This window comes from Rhipicephalus microplus, chromosome 9 (genome assembly GCF_043290135.1).
Source record: "Rhipicephalus microplus isolate Deutch F79 chromosome 9, USDA_Rmic, whole genome shotgun sequence".
In the NCBI taxonomy this organism is placed as follows: Eukaryota; Metazoa; Arthropoda; class Arachnida; order Ixodida; family Ixodidae; genus Rhipicephalus; species Rhipicephalus microplus.
The window spans coordinates 72,282,134-72,302,796 of NC_134708.1; the positions used below are offsets into that span (position 1 = coordinate 72,282,134).

At 43.2% G+C, this 20,663-nt stretch overlaps 2 protein-coding genes across 5 annotated transcripts in view; one reads left to right on the top strand and one right to left on the bottom strand.

Annotated features, from left to right (window-relative positions):
• The window catches only part of LOC119163244 (uncharacterized), a 176,140-nt gene extending 158,699 nt beyond the window's left edge, over window positions 1-17,441 (top strand). For 2 of the 4 annotated variants that reach the window (XM_075873817.1, XM_075873818.1), the window contains exons 3-8: window positions 747-989; window positions 3,201-3,254; window positions 4,378-4,479; window positions 5,696-5,757; window positions 8,486-8,652; window positions 9,583-17,441. In XM_075873817.1, coding sequence (XP_075729932.1) covers window positions 747-989; window positions 3,201-3,254; window positions 4,378-4,479; window positions 5,696-5,757; window positions 8,486-8,652; window positions 9,583-9,777 — 823 coding nt within the window. In that variant the 3' untranslated portion in view covers window positions 9,778-17,441. The remainder of the gene's footprint in view (window positions 1-746; window positions 990-3,200; window positions 3,255-4,377; window positions 4,480-5,695; window positions 5,758-8,485; window positions 8,653-9,582) is intronic. The other 2 variants (XM_075873815.1, XM_075873816.1) reach the window with 2 other exon arrangements.
• Window positions 17,442-18,888: 1,447 nt separating this feature from the next.
• bc10 (BLCAP apoptosis inducing factor bc10) lies at window positions 18,889-20,060 on the bottom strand. Its single transcript, XM_037415199.2, has one exon. It carries the CDS (start codon window positions 19,932-19,934, stop codon window positions 19,686-19,688), a length of 249 nt encoding a protein of 82 aa, XP_037271096.1. The 5' UTR covers window positions 19,935-20,060; the 3' UTR covers window positions 18,889-19,685.
• Window positions 20,061-20,663: the final 603 nt, after the last annotated feature.

Below are 20,663 nucleotides of genomic sequence, written 5' to 3' on the forward strand. Positions count from 1 at the left end.
AAAAAAGTGCAGATGGTGCTGCTGGTAGCACCATCTTGAAGTTCCAGCACCAGCTAGCCACTACTGTCATAGACACTGACGAAATTTTTAGGGCTTGTGTAATTCTCGATTATAGGTAAAAAAAAAAGATTGCATTGTGTACTAGGAGAACAAAAACCTCACAGGAGAATATCCAGGTGCATTCATTGAGCCAATATGGTCAATTAGCAAAAAAATACCGTGAAAGCTCATTCATTCAACCATCATTATTTCAGACAATGGGATGATTTGGGCAGGTTCTCTGGTCCAGGCAAGCATGTGCATTGTTTATTGTATCAAACTCTCGGTGATTTGGTCATATTTGGCCGCATGCCAATTAATTAGAGTGAAAATTGTGTGCGATGCAAAAGAACAAAAATAGTGTTCATTTACAATTGTCATTTATAATTACATTATTCATACATAATTAGATGTGGTTTCTGAGCACATTTCAAATTAGGACTCGAGGTTCTTGAGCCACGTTCATATTGTCAATGAATTCGCAAAGGGGAAAATGCAGCTTTTTTTTTTTGCACTGCTCTTATGTAAAATCATTAATCAATTACATATTCCTGAAGAAAATGTATGTGCAATGATGTAATATATGTTTATTGTTTTTTTAATACTTTTGACAATTTGTCATTCATTTAATTCGGATAGTTTCTTTGGTGCCGTGAACTGCAAATTAACGGGCCTTTACTGCATAATGTCGTTCGTTCGTGTGCTAGATTGCCACTTATGGAACTGTCTGTGTGCTGTGCACACAGCCCATCGTGGGCGGGACCAAGTCATGTCGGTGTCTCGGTGTTCGAGCCGCCAGGAGGGGGAGACTCGGGCCGGGTGTGTGGGAACCTGCAGAACAACAACAACGGTGGGTCGCCTCCCCAGGAGACATCTGGGACAACCCCTGCGCGCGATAAGCAGTCCAAGACTTGTTGCTTCTGCTGGTGCTGTTGCTGTAGTTGTTCTTGGTGAGTGTATAGTATTTTAAACGCTTTATGAACCAAGTGCACAGAACTACAAGACAATTTTTAAAATTTTTCTTCAAAGGAAAGCAGTTCTTTGAAAAGAGAAGCCGGTACTACACAAGCACCCCCAATATCTCACGTCACAGGAACTTTTTAGCAATCCTCTAAAGGGTGACTACTTGAAAAATATGTTCCTTTCAGTAAGGACGTTTACGTGCACTTTGCGTTACATCAAAATTAACCTGCCAGAATCCGTGCAATGCATAACGTTTTTCTGCCGGAGAAGCAAGTATGCACCTAGCATACTTGCTTCTCTGGCGGAGAAGCACGTATGCTATGCTCTTACTCTATCTATGCTCTTACTCTGTGCACAAATGTGTGCATGCCACGATGCCACGAGAGTGACAGATTTGCTATGATGAACTTTTATATGGGTCATGATAGCAAGCCCCCAGACAATCAGCGAATGTGACCACCATTGTACGAGGTCCTGTTAAGTACAACATTAATGGCTTGCTTATTTAACATAGTAGGTGTGCTTTTTCAATACTTCTGATGGTGTATGATGACCCGAAATATAGGAGAGCATGCAAGCCTAGGTTTTCAGTTTGTCAATACTTTTTAATATTACCAGTGTTACCAGAATATACTGAATTTTGTTTACTGTGTTATGGGGGTGCATGTATTAGCAAAATTTTAGCTTTCTATTCACAGATGTTTACATATGTATGCAAATTTATATGTTCACACTTTCGCGAACCACTTTATACTGATGATAACTACAGATAGGCTGTATATTATATTTGTATAATATTCAATCACCACCACAGCCAAATCGTAGTAAAATATTTTAGTGTGTATCAGATTCTGGCATACGCAAAGGGGGCAGGAATACCAGGTTACCAGATGATGATATTCAGCTTCTGAAAGACCTCAGGCCTCTCACATCTATGCCTTTGGTATTGTAGGTTACTATAGCTGGCTCAAACAACAGAATCGTAGTCGGGGCTTGCACTTCTTCACCTTATTTTGACTCGATGGCTGGAGTGAATATCGTGAGTAGCCTGAAGCAAATATGGAAGCGAATATATGAAGCGAATATCGTGAATAGCCTCAAACCTCTTGAATCAGCGAGACATCATCATAAATGTAAAACATGGCAAGTACTATATGTTTCATAAAAGCAAGTCCACATTTCGTACAAGTGCGCAGATTTTCTTCAGTATTCTGGTAACTAGGTAACATAAACAGTATGCAGGCAAGCTAAAAACCTTTAGTAGGTTTGCCAGCACTCTGTTTATTTAGTGACCTGATACACCACCTTTCATTCCCTCTGAACAACCTCACACTTGCCAGCACTCTGTTTATTTAGTGACGTGATACACCACCTTTCGTTCCCTCTGAACAACCTCACACTGGTAGCGCAAGTATCAGCATTACTGAAATGAATGGTCATGCTCTGGTTCAGTAATGCTAGGCACACAAGAGTAGAGGAAGATCTGGTGTTAGTCATCATCGTGGTAAGATATTTTGCTTTTTTGTTCTGAGGGATGTGTTGTCCGAGTCATTTGTTTTATAGTGGTCGTAAATTACTGCACGCATCTGCTATACATTTGCAGAAAGTATATACATGTGCTATTCTTTGTGTTAATTCAAAGGTTTTTCCAAGATTAGTCTGAAATCAGCAGATGAGGACTTTTTTTCTCATAATATTTTAACAGGCAGTGTCAGTGCAGTTGATCTCGCAGCTAGTCTGACTGCTCATATCTCTGTTGCTTTGTTATTCCGTCCATGCATTTTTTTGCTGCTTTTTCATTGTGTTTCTTTCCTATTGCACTTTCATAACATCTCTTAGGCTTGTTGACTAACTTAATATAACCTTCAGCAACCATGGATATACTGGGAGTGGGATTGTGCGAATGACTGTCGCATAGCAAAGACAAGTAGCAAAGAATACCACAAAAGGAAATGCAAACTCGGTTTTCTGCCAGTTTGCTAGGCATGGCCAGTAATCGAATCCGAAAAGATAGAAAAGCTGTGAACGGTCAAAACCCACCTCACAGAGCAAATCATGGGCACAACGTATTTTTCAGAATCACTGGCACAGTTTGCAACAAGTACATTAACATTTCTGTCAGCTAAAGCTCTAACCGTGTTGCTTTGTTAGGTCATGTCCTGAAAGCACTTACAACATTCATTCCTGTGTTCCTTTAGGAGAGGATCGAGGCCAGTCTATGCAAGCTTGCAGAAACCCGTCAAGCTTTCAAGGTGGGTCAGATCGTAGTGACTATATTGGAAGTGAAAAAATTACTCTTCTATAGTATGTAGCCGGTAGTTCACATGTTACCAGGGGCTACTAGAGTAAAATGTAGGAGTCGTCTCACTGCTGCACGGTCTTTACACGGATACGTTTTTATAAGATTACTATTCTTGTTTTCTGTAAAACGTGAGCTACTACAACCCACTCAGAGAATTAAGCCACGCATAGGCACATATGCAGTTGGTTATAACTTGCACTCTCTTTTTAAATTTTTTTTGCTGTTTGTTATTATTTGCTGGGTTGCAAGCATGCTTGTTCATTGTCATAAAGCACGGCCCATCTATATCCCAAGGTTCCTCATCCTGTCGCGATCTATACATCCCAAAGAAAACCTTCCGTAAAAAAAATCGTGCCAGCTTCGTAGTGGTGTCGAGCGTCAACGAAGAACGGAACTGGGTGGCCTCTTTTGTTTCCTTTTATTTATTTTTCTTCTTTTTCTTTCTGTTTCTTGTATCTCTTTTTCTGTATCTGTTTGAATTTTTTTATCTCTCTTTCTTTTTGTTTATATTTGCTCCTTTCTTTTTCTGTCTAGCCCTGTGTATTTTTATCTTTTTTTTCATGTCTGTTTCTTCTATCTTTCGTGTCTTTTTTCATGTCCTTGTATCCCTTTTTCCATTTTTCTCGTTTTTTTTCTCTTTCTTTTTTTTTCTTTCTGTCTCTCTCTGTTTTTTTAATCTCAATTTCGTGTCCATGTCTAGCCCTCTCTCTTTCTATGTCTTTCTATCTTTTTAAGACGTTATTCCCTGTATTTTGCCATACTTTTTTCCTCTTTTTTAATTGCTTTCTATTTTTCATGTGCTGGACGTGCACCTCCTGACCTAGCAGAGTTTTACTTAACGCTCATATCTGCTGTACTCGGTAGAGCGGCTTGCTCAGTTCCAGAGGCACATGTGGAGTTATGTACCCACGTGTGGAGTTATACAGGACAAAGCACAAGTTACCGACAACTTAAGTAGCTTCGCTGTTAAAGATGCGCATGCCCTACCCAACTTATGGTCATCGTTTAATTTATGCACGACACTACCTGTCGTCGTGCCTCGTCTAATGTGTTGTTCTTATTCCTTTTCACAGTCTGGCCCTCAAAAGCAACAATGGCAACGTTAGGTCACCACGGGACAACAACCAGAGGCTAACCACGGGTGACAGCATCTTTAATGGAGACGGCGAGCCACCGTACGTGTCACTACACCAAAAGCCTCCAAAGCACAGTTGTACTGCAAGCGCGAAGCATAAGTTGGCACAGAGCTAGGGGCTTCATCTCTTGGCAGTGAGCGTCCCCCTGATACAGCATAGTTTTATACTGTTGCAATACCAATCGTATGGACACTCCAGGTGTACCCACGTTTCTGCCATCAAGGTCGATGTCAGCGTCGCCATGAGGTTCCATATTAAGTTCAAGTTACGATAATGTAGCCTCGCAAATTAAGTGTTTTGTGTGCAAGTGAAAGCGTGCAGTGGCAGCCAACAATCACGTCTCAAACAGAGAGAAAAGGCACCGTCCGTATTTCATCACACAAAACGGCCATGGAAAGTCCAGAAGGCTCTGGTAGGAACTGTGCATTTTGACTGGCTGGTTGTCGCCATGCGTGCCCAATCTTGACGGTGATCAGCAGACTACTCACGCATATGTATGTGCTGTGTCCTTGCTACTCAATTTGCATTGAAGCCATAGACAACATGAAGATCGCTTCGCTCACTACAGAGGCTGCATTTTATTATGCCAGCATTATGCTGAGCTACGCTCAGCCAGGTACTCAAAGTGTGAGCTACCACCCTTCATATAACATTCCATTTTGTTGCTATCCCATTATTTCCACGTCTTGATAGTGAAAATGTAAGTTTTATTTACATTACTATCATTATTATTAAAGTTTTTTCTTTGTTCTCTACCAAATTCCTTCATTCATACAAAGTTTTTTTTGGCTCAAAGGGACACCAGTGTATTATTAATCATAGATGAGTGCATGGTACACTTTTCAAACACTATATAGGTTACCATCTTATGGATGATGAATTTTAGTGCATTTAAGTGTCTAAGATTTCAATCACGTACCATGTTTAAAAATATGGTGCAATGATGATGGCTTTAGTGAATGCCGTGATTTTCTTTCATGTTAATGAGAACTAACAGACAAGAAAGCCCAGAAAGGTATAAGGAGTGTTATATGTAGAATACTTATTGAGATATAAATGCGAAGAAAGTACAGTAGATAAGAAGACCACTTGCCACAGCAGAGACCGAATTTGCGACCTTCGAATAATGTATGTGTCTGATGTTCTTGCAACCGAGTCATGTACAGCTTTACAACGATTCGACCACTTTTCATTTTTAATGAAAAAAGTGTGTTTCATATTGTTCAATAATCTCTTGCGTCTCTTTGCATTGCAGCCCTACGTTAGAAGAAATTCGGACATGGGGAGACTCATTTGAGAAGCTCATGAAGTGTTCAGGTGTGTTCAACTCCCACATTTATGTCGCAGAGGCGATTTGTAAGCCTTTGAATAAAAGCTCGTATTATTTTTTTAGGAGCACATCGATGGTACTTGTTGAAGAATTAGTTTACATATCTTTTTTATTACGCCATAATTACAAAGAGAGAGCATCACCACAGTGTAGGAATTTTTACCACTCACCGAGCTTTCTTGGGTACATACACGTGATCTCTTTTCCTTTACTATTTAATGAATTTGTAGCTCAAGAACAGAAATATAAGTCGCGATTTATTATGTAGCATATATAAAAGATACTTATTAGACAAATGACAATTACCACATGATTATGTGCAATGTGGCTTCTTTTAGCCATGCTCTCCACCAGTGTCAAATAGGGGAGACAAAAATATAATTGGGGCAGCTAAGTGCTGGTCGTGTGAAGGCTGAGGAAATAGTGTATCTGGTGCATCACCTCCCCATCCTTTCTTACTTCTTCACCCTCACTTACCTTTTGTACCCCTTGCTAATTGTGCAAGAATATACTGCATGCATTAACCTCCTCCTTACCCTCCTCTGAGTCACCTGCCTTTACCATCTTTTGCTATGCTGCACTATACAATGCTATGCTATGTTTTACTCTCCTCTACTTTTCTATCATCCTCACTCTTACATCACTTCTTACCCTCATTTCTACTGCTTTCCCCATGCTTTACTACGTTATATGTACATGGCTATCCCACCCCTTCATATCAGAAAGAAGGTGCATGGCTATGCTATGCTAGAAGGTGTTTGGTGCATAGCCACTTTCTGTGAAGCACACCCTCTTTACCCCCCCCCCCCTCCTCCTCCTTTCCTTTCTCCTCACACAAACTTCCCTGCCCCACTTTCTTGCTATATGTATTATGCCTAGCTATGCTATGCTATAAGTCGCTTGGTACACATCTGCTTTCAATGGCGCATACCCACTGTGTTTTCCCAAACACCTCAAGCAGAACAAAAAGCTCTGCTGTTAGAGGCAAGCAAAGTTCCAAGACTTTCCTATTGTGCCTAGATAGCTGATAAAGTGAACTTGTCAGCTAGTTTGTTGAAAATGATCAATTGGAAAACAGTGCGGTAGAAACGAAGTGGAAGCATAGAAACAAGCAATGCACCATGCAAAGTTCTTCAGTACTTCGTGTGGTGTTCCAGTGCTTCGTCTTTGTTTTTACTGCCTTGTTTTCTGATTGAACATAGATGGTTATTTTAATCAGGGAGTGAATTACACTCTGCCATGCATCAGTACTGAGGTTTTATTTGGCATGAAAGTCACCGAATTGAAGGTTGGCCTTAATTTTACGGACACTAATAAGCTTCTTCCTGTGAACTTATTGTAAATAAAATTTAAAGAAGACTTTACCAGTTGAAATTTGCAGTATTTCTACTCAAGGTCCCTTTAAGACATCTGCAATATAGTTTGAATTCAATTACACTAGTTCACACTTCCAATTAGGAGTCGTTATTCTGTCTCTGCCTAAAGGTTCATTATAATATCTGCCTTATTGTTGTATTTTGCCAGTGCTGTTTTACCGTGCCGAATGTAGAAACTCAAATTAAGCACAAGAACTGCGGAGAACAACAGAAAAAGTTATAATCAGAACTCAATTACAAGGCTTCACACGTAAGAAGAATCCCACTCTAAAATATCACCACTGTAATGTTTCACTGCAAATGAGCTACTGACACATTAGTAACTGCAAGAGCGCTATGCACCTTCCTCTTCTACTTTGCAGCATTGGTCTCTGCATAATGCTCGAATAACATGCTGCAGCTATGAGTGTATTTTATTTTTATTTGCAATACTGTCGACTCCAATGTTGGAGTCATTACAGAGGGTATGCAAATGTAATGTGCGCACTACATCAATGCATGCACACATGTGAGCACGCACGTAATGCTGAGCAAGCGTCGATACCATGCAATGCTGGTGTCACTGTTTTCACTTCTTAGCACAATATATACGGAGAGGGAATCTTATTAGCTTTTATTCAGTGCTGAATTTTATGCACCAAAACAACAATATGAGCATGGAAGACGTTAAAGTGTGCTACTTGGAATCAATATTGAACCACCTGGTGTTCATCTGGAGTTTTCGTGATTGGGAATCAAACCTGCATCCTCAAGTTCAATGCTACAGCATAATAGTTGCTAAATTACTGAGGTGGGTGCTGATGGAAACATCAAAAAACAAGACGCACGTGTGCACTGGTCAATTGTATTGTTGATAGTAACACTTGCGCACCTTACCTTCTTCGCGCGTTGTCTGCAGTTTAACTACGCTATAACAGAATTGCACCTCTCAAAAGTGACTGTTATATTAACTATTTATTATGAACACTTTTGCAGATAAAGAGCAGTAATGTGATCCTTCATTTACTCTGTTAATTATATTCAATAATTTGTTACATAAAGGCGGAAAATGTGCACATTGCAATGAACTTGCACAGAGCACGAAAAGGACTTCGGTGTATATCAGAAAATTTGTTATAAATGTGTATTTGTATGAGTGGCAACACATATTGACCATTTACCTTGTTATAACTGAATATTCGCCACATTAGTATCACGGTTCAAATATAATCTCTTCTAAACACTTAAAAATATGTGTTGCTCAGAGTTTTACTTAGAAAGGAATTGCATTTGTGCTGTCTTCACGTTGTCACCCACTCTTGGTTCACACCTTTTTTTCTTTTTTCTCAATTGGTTTCAGCTGGTCGCAAGGTGTTTAGGGACTTCTTGAAGTGTGAGTACAGTGAAGAAAACATTCTGTTCTGGCTGGCTTGCGAGGACCTCAAGAAGGAGTCAAACCCGGAGCTGATTGAGGAGAAAGCTCGCGCCATCTATGAAGACTACATTTCCATCCTGTCCCCTAAGGAGGTTGGTGGCTGCGGCATTTCAAGCACAGTAGCATTTAGGGACAGTGTTTGCCTCTTTGCAGGGGTGATGTAGTGTTCAATAATGTTGCTGCTTTGCTTGAAAAGTCGTACAATTGATAAAACCAATTGAAACTCTACGCTGTTCTTAATGGGTGAACTGGGCTAGCCTAATTGGTCAGTCCATTTGGATATTGATTGTGTTACCAAATACTTATGTTGGCCAAGCCTATTCAAACCAAACTGGGTGACTCATTGAACCCACTGCAATTTTCCAATTAGTGTCCCAAAACACAATTAAATGTTTCCAATTGGTTCTAATTTGATCCACTCGTAAATTTTCAATTGGTCTGGGCACATTTTTTTTACAGGGTTATTATACATATTTCTGAACCTTTTTTCAAAAAAGCCTAGCTCAAGGGATGTTGAAACACTGAATGATGAGTAACTATTAACATAATATATTGGCTTTAATCAATAGCTGTAACGCATATAAAATAATTTTGCTTGAGTACATCAGTGGCGACGTTCCAAGTACTGCACCACCATTGCCATGGCATAACATTAAGATTCAGAGGCATTAATAGTGTGTTTTTATTTCATTTCTGTACATTTGTAAATTTCACTGCTAAATGGTGTCTTGTTAAATAGTGATGGTGGGTTTGACTTTAAAAGTCAAACTGAGCATAAAGTCCTTGACACGAAATAAGAAGGCACAGCAAATGAAAGCGATGTCGTTCTTATTTTGAATATCCATACTGGCAGTACTGAGCTTGGCAGTATCATTTTATTCTCAGCATGTAGTTTACTTCGTGAAACGCTAATTTAGCGATGTTCTGCCTACAGTGGAAACTGTATTGTTGCCGCATCACAGAAACATGTTTGTTCGCATTCACAGACCTCAATGCCTCTGCCTTTCCACCCGTCATTGCAGGTGAGCCTGGACTCTCGCGTGCGGGAGATCATCAACCGAAACATGGTGGAGCCCACGCCGCACACCTTCGATGAGGCACAGCTGCAGATCTACACCCTCATGCACCGCGATTCGTACCCGCGGTTCGTCAACTCCCCGCTGTTCCGAAAGCTGGCCCAGCTGCCTTCCCCCTCGCGCAAGGGCAGTGCTGCCTGAAGCCGCCGCGCCTCGTCATCCGCCGCTGCCACACGCCCCTCTCTTCACCGAGGCTGAAGACAACTCGTGGGGGGACACACCCTCTCGGCTCAACAAGCTCAATGGCGCGAGGCGGTCACCACGCGTACCTGAACACAAACTGCTACTAGCTCCCCTTTCTCTACAGCCTTCTTCGTTGTCCCGAGCTTCGTGCTGTTACACTTCTTCACCTCTGTAATGAAGAGGGCGTCATCATCACTTGCCCGGACCAGAACAACAGAAGCAGCAGCAGCATCAACAGCAGTAGCAAATGCTACGACTACTCAATGCAGCATGCCCCCGAATGCTCGGAAGAGACCACCTGCCGCCCTCTCTTGGGTTTCGTTCTGCCAGCAATAAGGCTTCTTCATCTTCCCGACATCACTCCTCCCATTTCGTACAACGGGCTCTGCTTGAGCGCTTTTGTGTAAAACCCCCATCGCCCCTTCGCTCTCGTTTCCCCACTTTCATCGCTGCCTGGACACGGTTTTGTTGGCTGCCACACGGCAAGGTGCTGCTCGCTTCCCAAGCCTGGAAATCGGCAAACAGGTGAGCAAGCAAGCCACGATATCCAGCCGATGAGACATGCGAAGGATGCATCGCCCCCCTCCCGAGCCACAACAGAGGCTGCCATCTTCCAAGAGTCGGTGGCACCGGCGCACTGCGCGCGCTCGTGCCGTTTCCACAAGTGCATATCATTTGCCGACGCGTTGGCAACGATTGAACACAAGGGGACTGTGCTCGAGTGTAGTAACCTAGCCTCTGGCAGAACTGGAGACCTGCCTGCGTTTTCTCTTGTTTTCCTCTCCTCGACTGCAACAGGCATGCTGGGCAGGACAATTTGGACAATGGGGAGAGAGCACTACGGCGTTTTTAAATTCCGCTGCGCACAGTTTTATGTGTGCCAGCGTCTGGCAGGCTTGGCTTTCAGACAAATGCTTGTGCCCGCTCCTTGCCTTCCCATCCCCTTTTTTGCACTTTGAACGATCGCTCTCGGTGCGATATTCCTTACCCTCTTACAGTTCCTTCTTGGGTTTTAGCCGCCAGCCTCCCTTTTCCAGAGGAATATGGTTATGGTCAGAACCCATGCCTTCTTCGGTTACCTTTGTGTTTCCTGCACAAGGTTTTGATGGGACAGGTTGTTGTAGTGTGGTGTCTGGTGTGTGCAGTGACGTTTTTGTGTTTGTTTGCTCGTTTTTTTACCATCTCTCATACCGTATCATTTTTTTTTCTCCAAAAACCTTTGGCACTTGACGGCGCCCCCTCAGGTTGGTCTTTTGGGCCACCCGCCGCTTATTGTTGAGTTTTCTCAGACAGAGGACTGTGCGTTTAAATGTTCCATGCGTGTGTGTGTGTGTCTGTGTGTGCTGCATTGTTTTTTGCAGTACAAGAGAGACGGTGGCATGCTGCCCCATGCTAGGCATGCCATGCTAAAACCGATCCCCCTTCCTCCCTGCCTCGGCCATTTCGTGTTGTTTCTAATGCGGGACTGGCATGCACAGCGCTTTTTGTGCGCTAGGAACTCTTTGGCAGGCTGTCTCTCGCACACATCTGGTGGGGAGTAGGGGAAGAAACGTTTTCAGACAGGGCATGTTGTAAGCACACCTTTGTACGTTGCCCGATGATTTGAGGTAGAAAGACTCGACAGGGCTCAGTGAACCGAGGCTCAGCTCCCAACCTACCCCATCCTGCCGCCCAACTCACACTGAAGCATTTCGAACATTGTACACTGCCCCCTCCTTCCCACACTTTGCTCAGGCTTTGCAGTTACCACCTATCTTCATGCAAATGACCAATTTATGATGAAGACCGTTCGACCAGCAAGTTGCATAGCTGTCGGCCTTTTTCAGTCTGTCTGTTTCTTTTAATGGTTTTGCAGAGGAGGATACATTTGCGGTTCTTTCCAACGAATGAGTGGTGAATGAGACCAGTAGGTGATGCTGCGTCTTAATTAGACGTCTGCTGCAAACGACACAGTGGTGGGACACAACACGATGCAAGACGGTGCCTGTCGACCAAGTTCACTTTCATAGGCAGAAGCCAGGGGTATCAGCACATTTTGTTCTCGTCACACACTCTCTGCCAGTACGGAAACAAAACATCTTGTGTTCTTCGACACAACACTTCTTGCGAGAGCACCTAGTCAGAACCTCACCCACTGCTATCTGTAGTACCGTTCTTCTGCTGAAGAGCCCCACTGGTGGGGCTTTTCCCTGTTGCAAGCATACACGACCAAAGTACTAGTTTCAAACACTAATTGTGTGCATGCCCTCTTTCATGTTTGCAGATTGCACATGCGTATGCCAAAACTACTAATGGGACAAATGACGAGCAGTTTTTCACGAGTGTAGGGACAGACGAAAAGGACTTGACATGAGTTCCAACTTCAACGAACAGTTTATTCGAAATGGGAAGGTGCATGTCTGTGCATACATACGTACACGTACCATCACACTTGCTTTGAGTATTCTCCCAGTGCACATACATTGATGTTTGTGCATCCATTGCCGATAAACAAATCCGGTGAGGTTAGCACTTGTGTTATGCTCAATCTCGCAGTGCTGTGGCTGCAAACCTGTCATACTATCAAGTGCCGCGCGTCTACTTTTATCACCATAAACGTGCGCTAGGGGAAGTCAGGAGAGACAGCAGCTCCCCCCATCCCCCCCCCAGTTGAGTCCAAGAAGAACTAACGTTCGTGACAGATGCAAAAAATGAAAAGTGAAGTGACGACACGCTTCTCACAATGCCCTTGCCGTTGGTCGCCAGCTTTCTGGGGGATAAAAGTGGGAATTAGACATTCCTTGAAATACGTCGTGAATCCTCGGTTGTTATTTTTGTCAAAAACTTGCACGGCTACGATCCTTCATCTTTAAGCAACAATGGGACAGGTGTGACTGAGAGAAGGTATTGGGCACACTTGGTCATACCTTGGTCAAACTCCCTTAAATACACTCGGTCATACTTCCTTAATTAACTAGAGGAGCTCCCCCCCCCCCCCCACTTCCTGTGCACTCAATTAGGCTTATTGCAAAGTAAAACTGGGCATGCATACGTGTACAAAGTACGACGTCTAACTGCTCATACATCTCTAGTGCTTTTCTTACCTGGAAGTAAGTTGAGTCGATAGGCGTGCATCTTGCTGCGATTCACGTTCCTCACAGCACTCACTGCTTTGCTAATCAAAAGCACTTGCGCTTGGCCTCTTCCGCTTTCTCGCGTAAGCACCCAAAAAGTACACGCAGAGGCATCTGGTTTCCTTCGCCCGCGGTGGGAGTGAAGCGTCTTCGACAAATGCAGTGCTTCGCTTTGTTGTGGCATCTACGTTGTCGTTCTAAAGCATTCGGGTACGTGCAGTTGAAGTATATCGGTCCGCAGGTCGTTGTTTGATTGCTCCGCGAGGAAAACATCAAAACGAGTTCCTTCATCGGTGAAAGCACAGGCTGAGATTTTCATTACCTTGCTCATATCTACGACGAAATTAGATTGTGGCATATTGTCAAAAGTTTATAGTTTACAGGCAACCACTTTGATGATTGTCGTGCCTTTCAAATTTTGTCAGTTTCCTTTTAAGAAACAGTAGGAACATAAAAAGGTTAATTTGAGTTATATTGTAGTTTACTCTCTATTCTTTAAAACACTATATACGCTGCAAGAAAAGTTGGCCAGTATTTCTGGAAGCTAAGCTTTTACGTTACTGGTCGCTTTAGGCAATCAGTAATGACCGTGTAAACCACTATAATGCAAATTCATTTACAGAAAACAAAGCCTCCAGAACAAAACTTAGAGCTGTTGAGTGGTTGTGAAACTTTTTACAAATCATTTCTGCCCCCGGACCCAAAAATCAGTATTCTATACAGGATCTGTGCTGAAACGCACACATTTCGAAACCCTCCCCAGCTGACTGTAATTTGTTTGCAGTGGTTACATCAAGCCTATTGTTTCTAAGCTTGCTTGCTTGAACTTTATGTGGAAAGCTTTTTCCAAATTTGCTTCTATCACTGTTTTGTGTATGTTGGAAGTAGCATCGCTCCAAAACTTTTCAGCCACATTGTGCGCACCCCTGATATAAAGGAAAATTGATAAATTTCTTACAAATGGCTGGCATGACAAATTTAAAAATTCACATTTACTAAACATGGTGCCCACACATTGACCATGCATTTCAGCAGCTCGGCATCCACACCTGCCACAGAAGTTCTCTTCTTTCTGGTTACATTAATTGCGTTTAATGGCCATTGCAACAATGACTGGTAAATAATTGAAATTCAAGGCTTTTGCAGTTCAGAGCTCTGCCTTGTTATGTGCCAGCGCTTCTATTTCTGTATTATTTTTCAGCATAATGCATGTGGCCCCCAGGTAAAACTCATTTGAAGAAACGCTGTTGAATTGCAATGATTTGAAGTTACAGTTTAGTCGGGAAACTTGGGATATATTACTTTGTCTGCTGCCTTTTGAGTGCACTTTGAAGGAGCTTCATTAAGGTAGTACTTTTGTTAATTAAAACATTCAGGCATCTGTAAAACATTACATGTGGTTTCAAGTACCCGATGACATGGCATTTCAAAGTAGTAATGGCAAAAGCAATGCACCCATGTTTGATTCATTAGTGTAGGTTCACAGATGCCACTATACGACTACACAGAGAAATCAAATACTCCTCCATGCCACCGATACTCACAGAAAGCATTCGTTTAAGCTTTCTTCACTGCATTGCTTTTTCTTACAAAATCTTCATTAGCTCTTAAGCCCCAACAAACTTCTCATTCAGAGATCTGCATGGCGACACACAAAAACAGTCTTAGCATGCACACATATGTTCAACTTAGGTCTGTTCAGCACGAACTTAGTTCTGTTCCGAGCAATGCTTAAATCAACTTCAAATAATTCAAGCCTCGCTTCATCTATGGCACCTGGGAGTTTTAATTAACATGAGTCAGCTGTATCCTATTCACGCACGTACTTTCGTAACATTTCACACGCCTAACAACGCTCACACAACTGTAGGCTGGCCTGGTTTCTTCTTCCCGTTCCTCTCATGATGAAAGTTATGTAATCACAATTTTCTCAACGTTTCGGTGTGTCTGTATTGCTCTTTTCTATGCTTTTTCTTTTTTTGTTATTGTTGTTAGCAAGGTGCTAGTTAAGCAAAATTTCTGTTTTTTTTTTTCCTACGGAGCGATGCAGGTACTGTCTCGGTAGGCTTCTGTTGTTTTGCTTGCGAGAGCAGGATTATCTAGTCAAGCAACTCTATGCCCCCATAGCAACTGTCGTGCAGGCACTTTTGCCTTTTGAGAAGAGCTATGACATTCCTCCGAGTTCCCGGAAGTGAGACAAGTCAAAGGAACCACTGTGAAAAGACACAAAGGCCTCAGTTTGTTCACAAGGCTCTTCACAACCTCCTCCATCGCCCACCTTTCTGTAACAATGACGGGAACTGATGTTTATATGTTTGTTTGTTTTGTCGCACGCATACATTGGCCTTTACTTAAAACTGTGTTCTCAAGCGTGGCTTGTACAACTTGGAAGCCGAACTTTGGCGCCAACAAACGTATTGTAGCGCTTATGGTATGCACAGGTGTTGTGGCTTACGTTGTTTTTATTTTTTTTTTCTTTAACCATCACATTTGAGGTCATCTGAACCAAACCGTTAACCTCGCTGTCAAGAGTCGACAGAAAGACTGCTACCAAATGTGTGCCGGATTTCTCGTTTCGTTCCATCACTGTTCCAATGCACGATGCCATGTTCACGTCACCGCTGTTGCTGTAAGAATGGCATCGGGTGTCAGTTATGTTCTGGCAATGTGTGACCGGAATTCGGGCTTCTTTGTATCTTGCTTGTGAATGTCTCTCTCTCACACTGCAGGGCTAATTTTAAAAAAAGAAGAAATAACCAGAATAGCAAGACTGTATATATGAGAATATGCAGGGAGCACACTGAACAATACAGGCATAAAAGTGGTATGTTACAGTAGGTTAGCTATGCCGGGCACAGTGCAGAATAAACTCCTATATGTGCTCCTGTTACAACCAACTTTCAAGGGACCTTTTTACAGGTGCTGTTTTCTCATGTCTAGTCACCCCGTGGAGCTTCCAAATGGTTAAGGAAGTTGCAGGACTTCATTCTTTAAATGTTAATGACGCACACCATGGTGGGGAAAGCCATCACAAAGCCTCTCACACAGGTCGTCGTGCAAAGGCCTATGCAAACCTGCCTTGATTAGGCAAGGCACTGGAGGGCACGATGCAGGTGACCTGGCAGAAAGTGCTATGTAGTGTTCTGCTCAGCTGTTTATTAAAAATGCAGTGACCTGCACAATTAAAAGCCTTCAGGTGGATTTCTTCACCATTCCATAGACCTTTGATGAAAAGTTGTTCAGGCTATTATTATGCCTCACCAATGTTTCCTCACGATGAAAGCTTTACAAAGGCCTTAGTGACAACATGAGAAGCCTTCAAGGGGTTTGCAGGCCCCCGTATTGCAATCGATTAGTGTGAGAAGACACATTCGGAGTATAACTTTGCACCGTGACCGGCTGGTCCAACAAAACAATGCTGCGTAAGGCTGTTGCTTGGTGATGCAACATGCTTACTTCTTGTGGTGTTTCTAAACGGCGGAGGTCAAAAAAACTAAGGGTTCCAACCTTAATGGGCATTGAAGCACTGGGTGTATAAAAAAGTCATCATTGCTTACAAATTTCACACAGGTTCTGGTGAATTTTACTAGCACCTTCTGTTAGCATGTCTGCAACAGAGTTGCGCAAGCACGTATAGAGGATGGAGAACCTCTTTGCAGCATTGTCGGTTTCAGCCAGAAACCGTTTTTACAGTGCTGAGGTCGTAGATAACGTTATTTAGCATGTTTTAGTTTTGGCCGGGGTAAAAAAAAGGGGAAAGGACTACAGGAGATGACTAAGGACAAGTTGGAGGTCGCATTTTTTTTTTCCCCATGATGCCACTTGTAACCACACCCTAACTTATAAGCTAAAACAAAAAAAAAACAAAACTCAACCAGAGTGGTATGGCATGTCCATTGTGTGTGGCGTCAAGAATGTGATAGGGTCGCCCAACCTATGCTGACGGAAATTAAGTTGTGTACGGTTACGATTCCATGCTCACAGTGTCTAGAGAGGCACTGGAACTAGTGATTGCACTTCCCTCGCCATTTGGAAGCCTCTCCGTTTTATTTGCTCTTGTTTTACTCTCTGGTCAATGAGCTTTCCACTTTTTATGTTACAGTTATACCTACCACCTGCTCAATCAAGCAGGTAAAAGGATCAAGTCTTTTACAGAGATTGTGTCTTTTTGGCACCTCACGCGACCGTCATAGTTGCCGAAGCCCCGGTAGTCAACGGGCACTGTGTGAAACTTCAAAGGGCTGACCGAAAGAACGGTCTCGCCGCACTGCATTCGATAAATATGCTCGCGTAGGCTTAGGTTAAAAAAGAAAAAAGGACACACCGCTTCTCATGAGGCTTGTCTCTGCAAAAAAAAAATGGAAACCAAACAATAGTCCCTCGCAACAGTATTGCAACTGTGTACTGGCGGTTCTCAACGAAGCGCTTGGCGTTGTTGCGAAGAAAACCCCCAGCGTATTGAAAAATCCAAAGGATGTTAATAAATGTTCCTTACAATGGTTTTTCCTACACGGCCATTTGTGTCACTTCCAAGTGCAGCTGAAGAGTGACTGCGGTGTTGCAAACATTCTTTAAGGTCGTCGAACCATACCTTAAGTGAAAATGCGGCTTGTGAAATCGGTAGCTTCGTTGCTGTTTTTTTTGCAAAAAACAGAAGATTCATGCTTATGTGAGGCAGTGAAAGGTTAATGTCGAGAAGGCCACAAGAGTGAATTGGTGAAAGCTGAATGCTCAGCAGCAAGCTCACCCAAATAATATACTGCCTCGATCACACGACACCCACAGCATTGCAGTTTCTTCAGCCTAAAATTTTATCTGGAGGCTAATTTCAGGGCCAACAAATACATCCTAGAAAGATTATAAGGCATGACCTAGCACATTATGAACATTACCTATTATTTCATGCATTGCACTATGAATCTGCCTCTGATAGTCTGAAAGATTGGTTGTCACGAAAACCTGAGTGACAGTGAATAACAGAACATTGTAATTGTCAAAGTAACATTTAATGGCAATCATGTCATAATGCACAAGCAAGTAACACTTTTCTGGGAAAACTGTTATTACTCGCACCTAGATGTGGAGTAGACAAACATTTTGCTATAGATATAAGAAAACCACCGTGTTTTCGTGAAACTCAACTGTTCATGATCATGGAGAAGAGTGTTTTGAAGTACATGTGAAGTATGCATTACACAGGCCTCTATTGATTAAGTTTTCATGGCTTTCAATTATAGCACGTAGTTGATAAGGGACAGCCTAGCATGCATACCTAACCACTTGAACAGGGACAATTTCGCTTGTTAATGTGCGACCTCGATGTCCTCAGTCTCGACATAAAACAGTGAATCTTATAATACTGTTAAGCAGTTGCAAATTGCAACTCCAAGTTGTTAACATCAGAATACCTTGTTTGTCAAGTTCAGAGCCCTAGAATCCCTGGCACATACCTGTCTAGCCTTGCAATTTAACCATAGAAATGTAGCACACAGGTTTTAGTCAAGACACCACAAGGTCTGATTAATTGTTCATGGAAGTTGAGGGTCCGGGAAGCGAGGTTTAAGTCAGGATACCATTGTTCAATAGCGAGTGTGTGAGTTTTGACGTCCGAATGCAAACCGAACCACCTTCAGAGTTGAAAACTTCTAACGAAGGCCGTTTCGAATGCTTAAAGAGGGAGGGGGCCATGTTTCCAAAGCTATGCGAGACGGATTGTGGCACTAGCAGATTGACAGAGTGGTAAGTTGCACAGTACAGTTGCCAGAGATGCTTGCTGCAGTGCAGCCACGCCACATCGGCAATGAGTGCGCGTACAAGCATGTTGTGAAAAAGGAAAACAACAAAATAAAAAAAAAGCACGTACGATTCGCAGACCCAGCAAACGTTAACAGCAACTCTAAAAACCTGCACACGTCTGTGTGTCGGGCCAAAACAAACGGAAAAAAAAAACTGCGGCAATGTGTCACACTTCTTTATTTAGAGAGCAACACGACTGTCCACAACAAAATGCAAAGAAAACAAATACGGACCACGATAGCCACAGTTGTAGTTTTTGAAGAGTCCCCGTTCACTTAAAGGAATCAAAAGAGACAAGGAAAGAAACCGCCAAAAAATAAACAGCCAGAGGAAAGTCGGAACAACAACAAAAAAAAAAAAAAAAAAGTCGCTGCAAGAAACTGCGACGCGGAACATGGTAGTGCGTGCTTTTTAGACGAGTAAGGTTCGGGGAGAGGGGTAGGCCAGCTGAAAGTCTTCTTGGCCACTTGCGGCCAGCTATTACGACGCACCGTGTTGTGTTTGGGGTGTATCCAAAGCGTAGTACAGAAGGCGGGCCGCCGCAGATAAGACTTCGCAAACAGTCCACACACAACACACGGGGGAAGACTGGAAGGCTGTCTCTTCTTTCTTCTGCCTTCGTTTGGCAATCACGGAGTACTCATCCGTCCACAATACGCAAGCGCTCAGAGTCCAACAACTGCAGTATAAGGCGCCATAACGCGTGCGACTTTTTTTTTTTCCGGGGGGGGGGGGGAGGTGGGCGGCTCTTCAGGCAGTCCCGTGAATGCGTCGTAGTAAGGTCATCCACCGTTCCGAGATCGCAGTTTTCATTTCCCACAGGTGCAGAAAAGTCGGCGGCGAAACGACGTCTACTTCGGTGTGGTGAGGTAAACGGGAAGGGGTGGGGGGAAGGTCAGGCAGGCGAGAAAAAAAAAAACCCACATATCAAAAAAAAAGCAAGGCACTACGCGAACGCTACGTGCCCTGCTCGCAGGTCACCGAATTGCAGTTGACGAACAGCGAGAAGATGCAGTTCCCCATGCCGCTGTAGCAAATGAGGAACACGGCGGCGATGAACACCAGGCTGCAAATGGTGCACGGCTTGCGCTCCAGGAAGAAACCAGTCAGGTAGAGGACCATGAACATCACGTGATTCTGAACCAACGCCAGGTTCATGGGCTTGGGTATGAGCAGCACGGGAATGAGCCACTGCAGGCAATACATGGCTGCGTTTATTTTCCTCGCCCGGTGCGTCGAATACCGTACGAATACGCCTGCGTGTCGCCAAATCGACCTCACTTGTCCAAGCTGACGAAAACAATCATGGCCGCTGGCAACGCGACGACGTTGCTGACGATGTGACTGCCAGTCTGAGGCAGTCACAATGGAGGCATCGTCGATGCATTGGTTGCCATAAAATAACGTAAGGTGCTCAGAAACTTAATGGTAGGAAACTAGTTAAAAACATTTGTAATAGTTAAAGTTAACGTGACAAACTTGCAGATTGTTTCACTTCATGTTCGGCACCATGTTTACAAAAGCTCCATCGTTATTAGCAGCAGCAAGGACGGCAAGGATAAGTTAACGGCAAGAAGGAAGGAAATAGTTGATTGTGATTTGAAAGATGGCACGTGCTTGTGGATCGCAACCGCACCGTGTTTGTTGTTGTTCTGGACCTGCGAGTGTTCACTTTGTTCTTCGTGTTCCCTAGCCTCATGGGCATCGAAAGAAGTGATGACCATGTGCTAACTACACCACGCCGATGTGCTCTCGGTTTTTTTTAGCTTTTATCACTTTTATGAGAAGAACAAGTTTCCTCCGAATGGTGCAGGATGTGTCGACCGAGTTTGGTTTGACTGACTGCAGTTTTGAAAGTAGCACTGTGTTGTTAAGGCCTTTGATTCGCGCGCCGTCCCTACCCCGTGCTTTGATCAAATGCATTATTGCGCTCGA

Excerpts from the sequence above, each read along its gene's own strand:
- bc10 (XM_037415199.2), bottom strand. The coding sequence starts at position 19,934 with ATGTATTGCCTGCAGTGGCTCATTCCCGTGCTGCTCATACCCAAGCCC.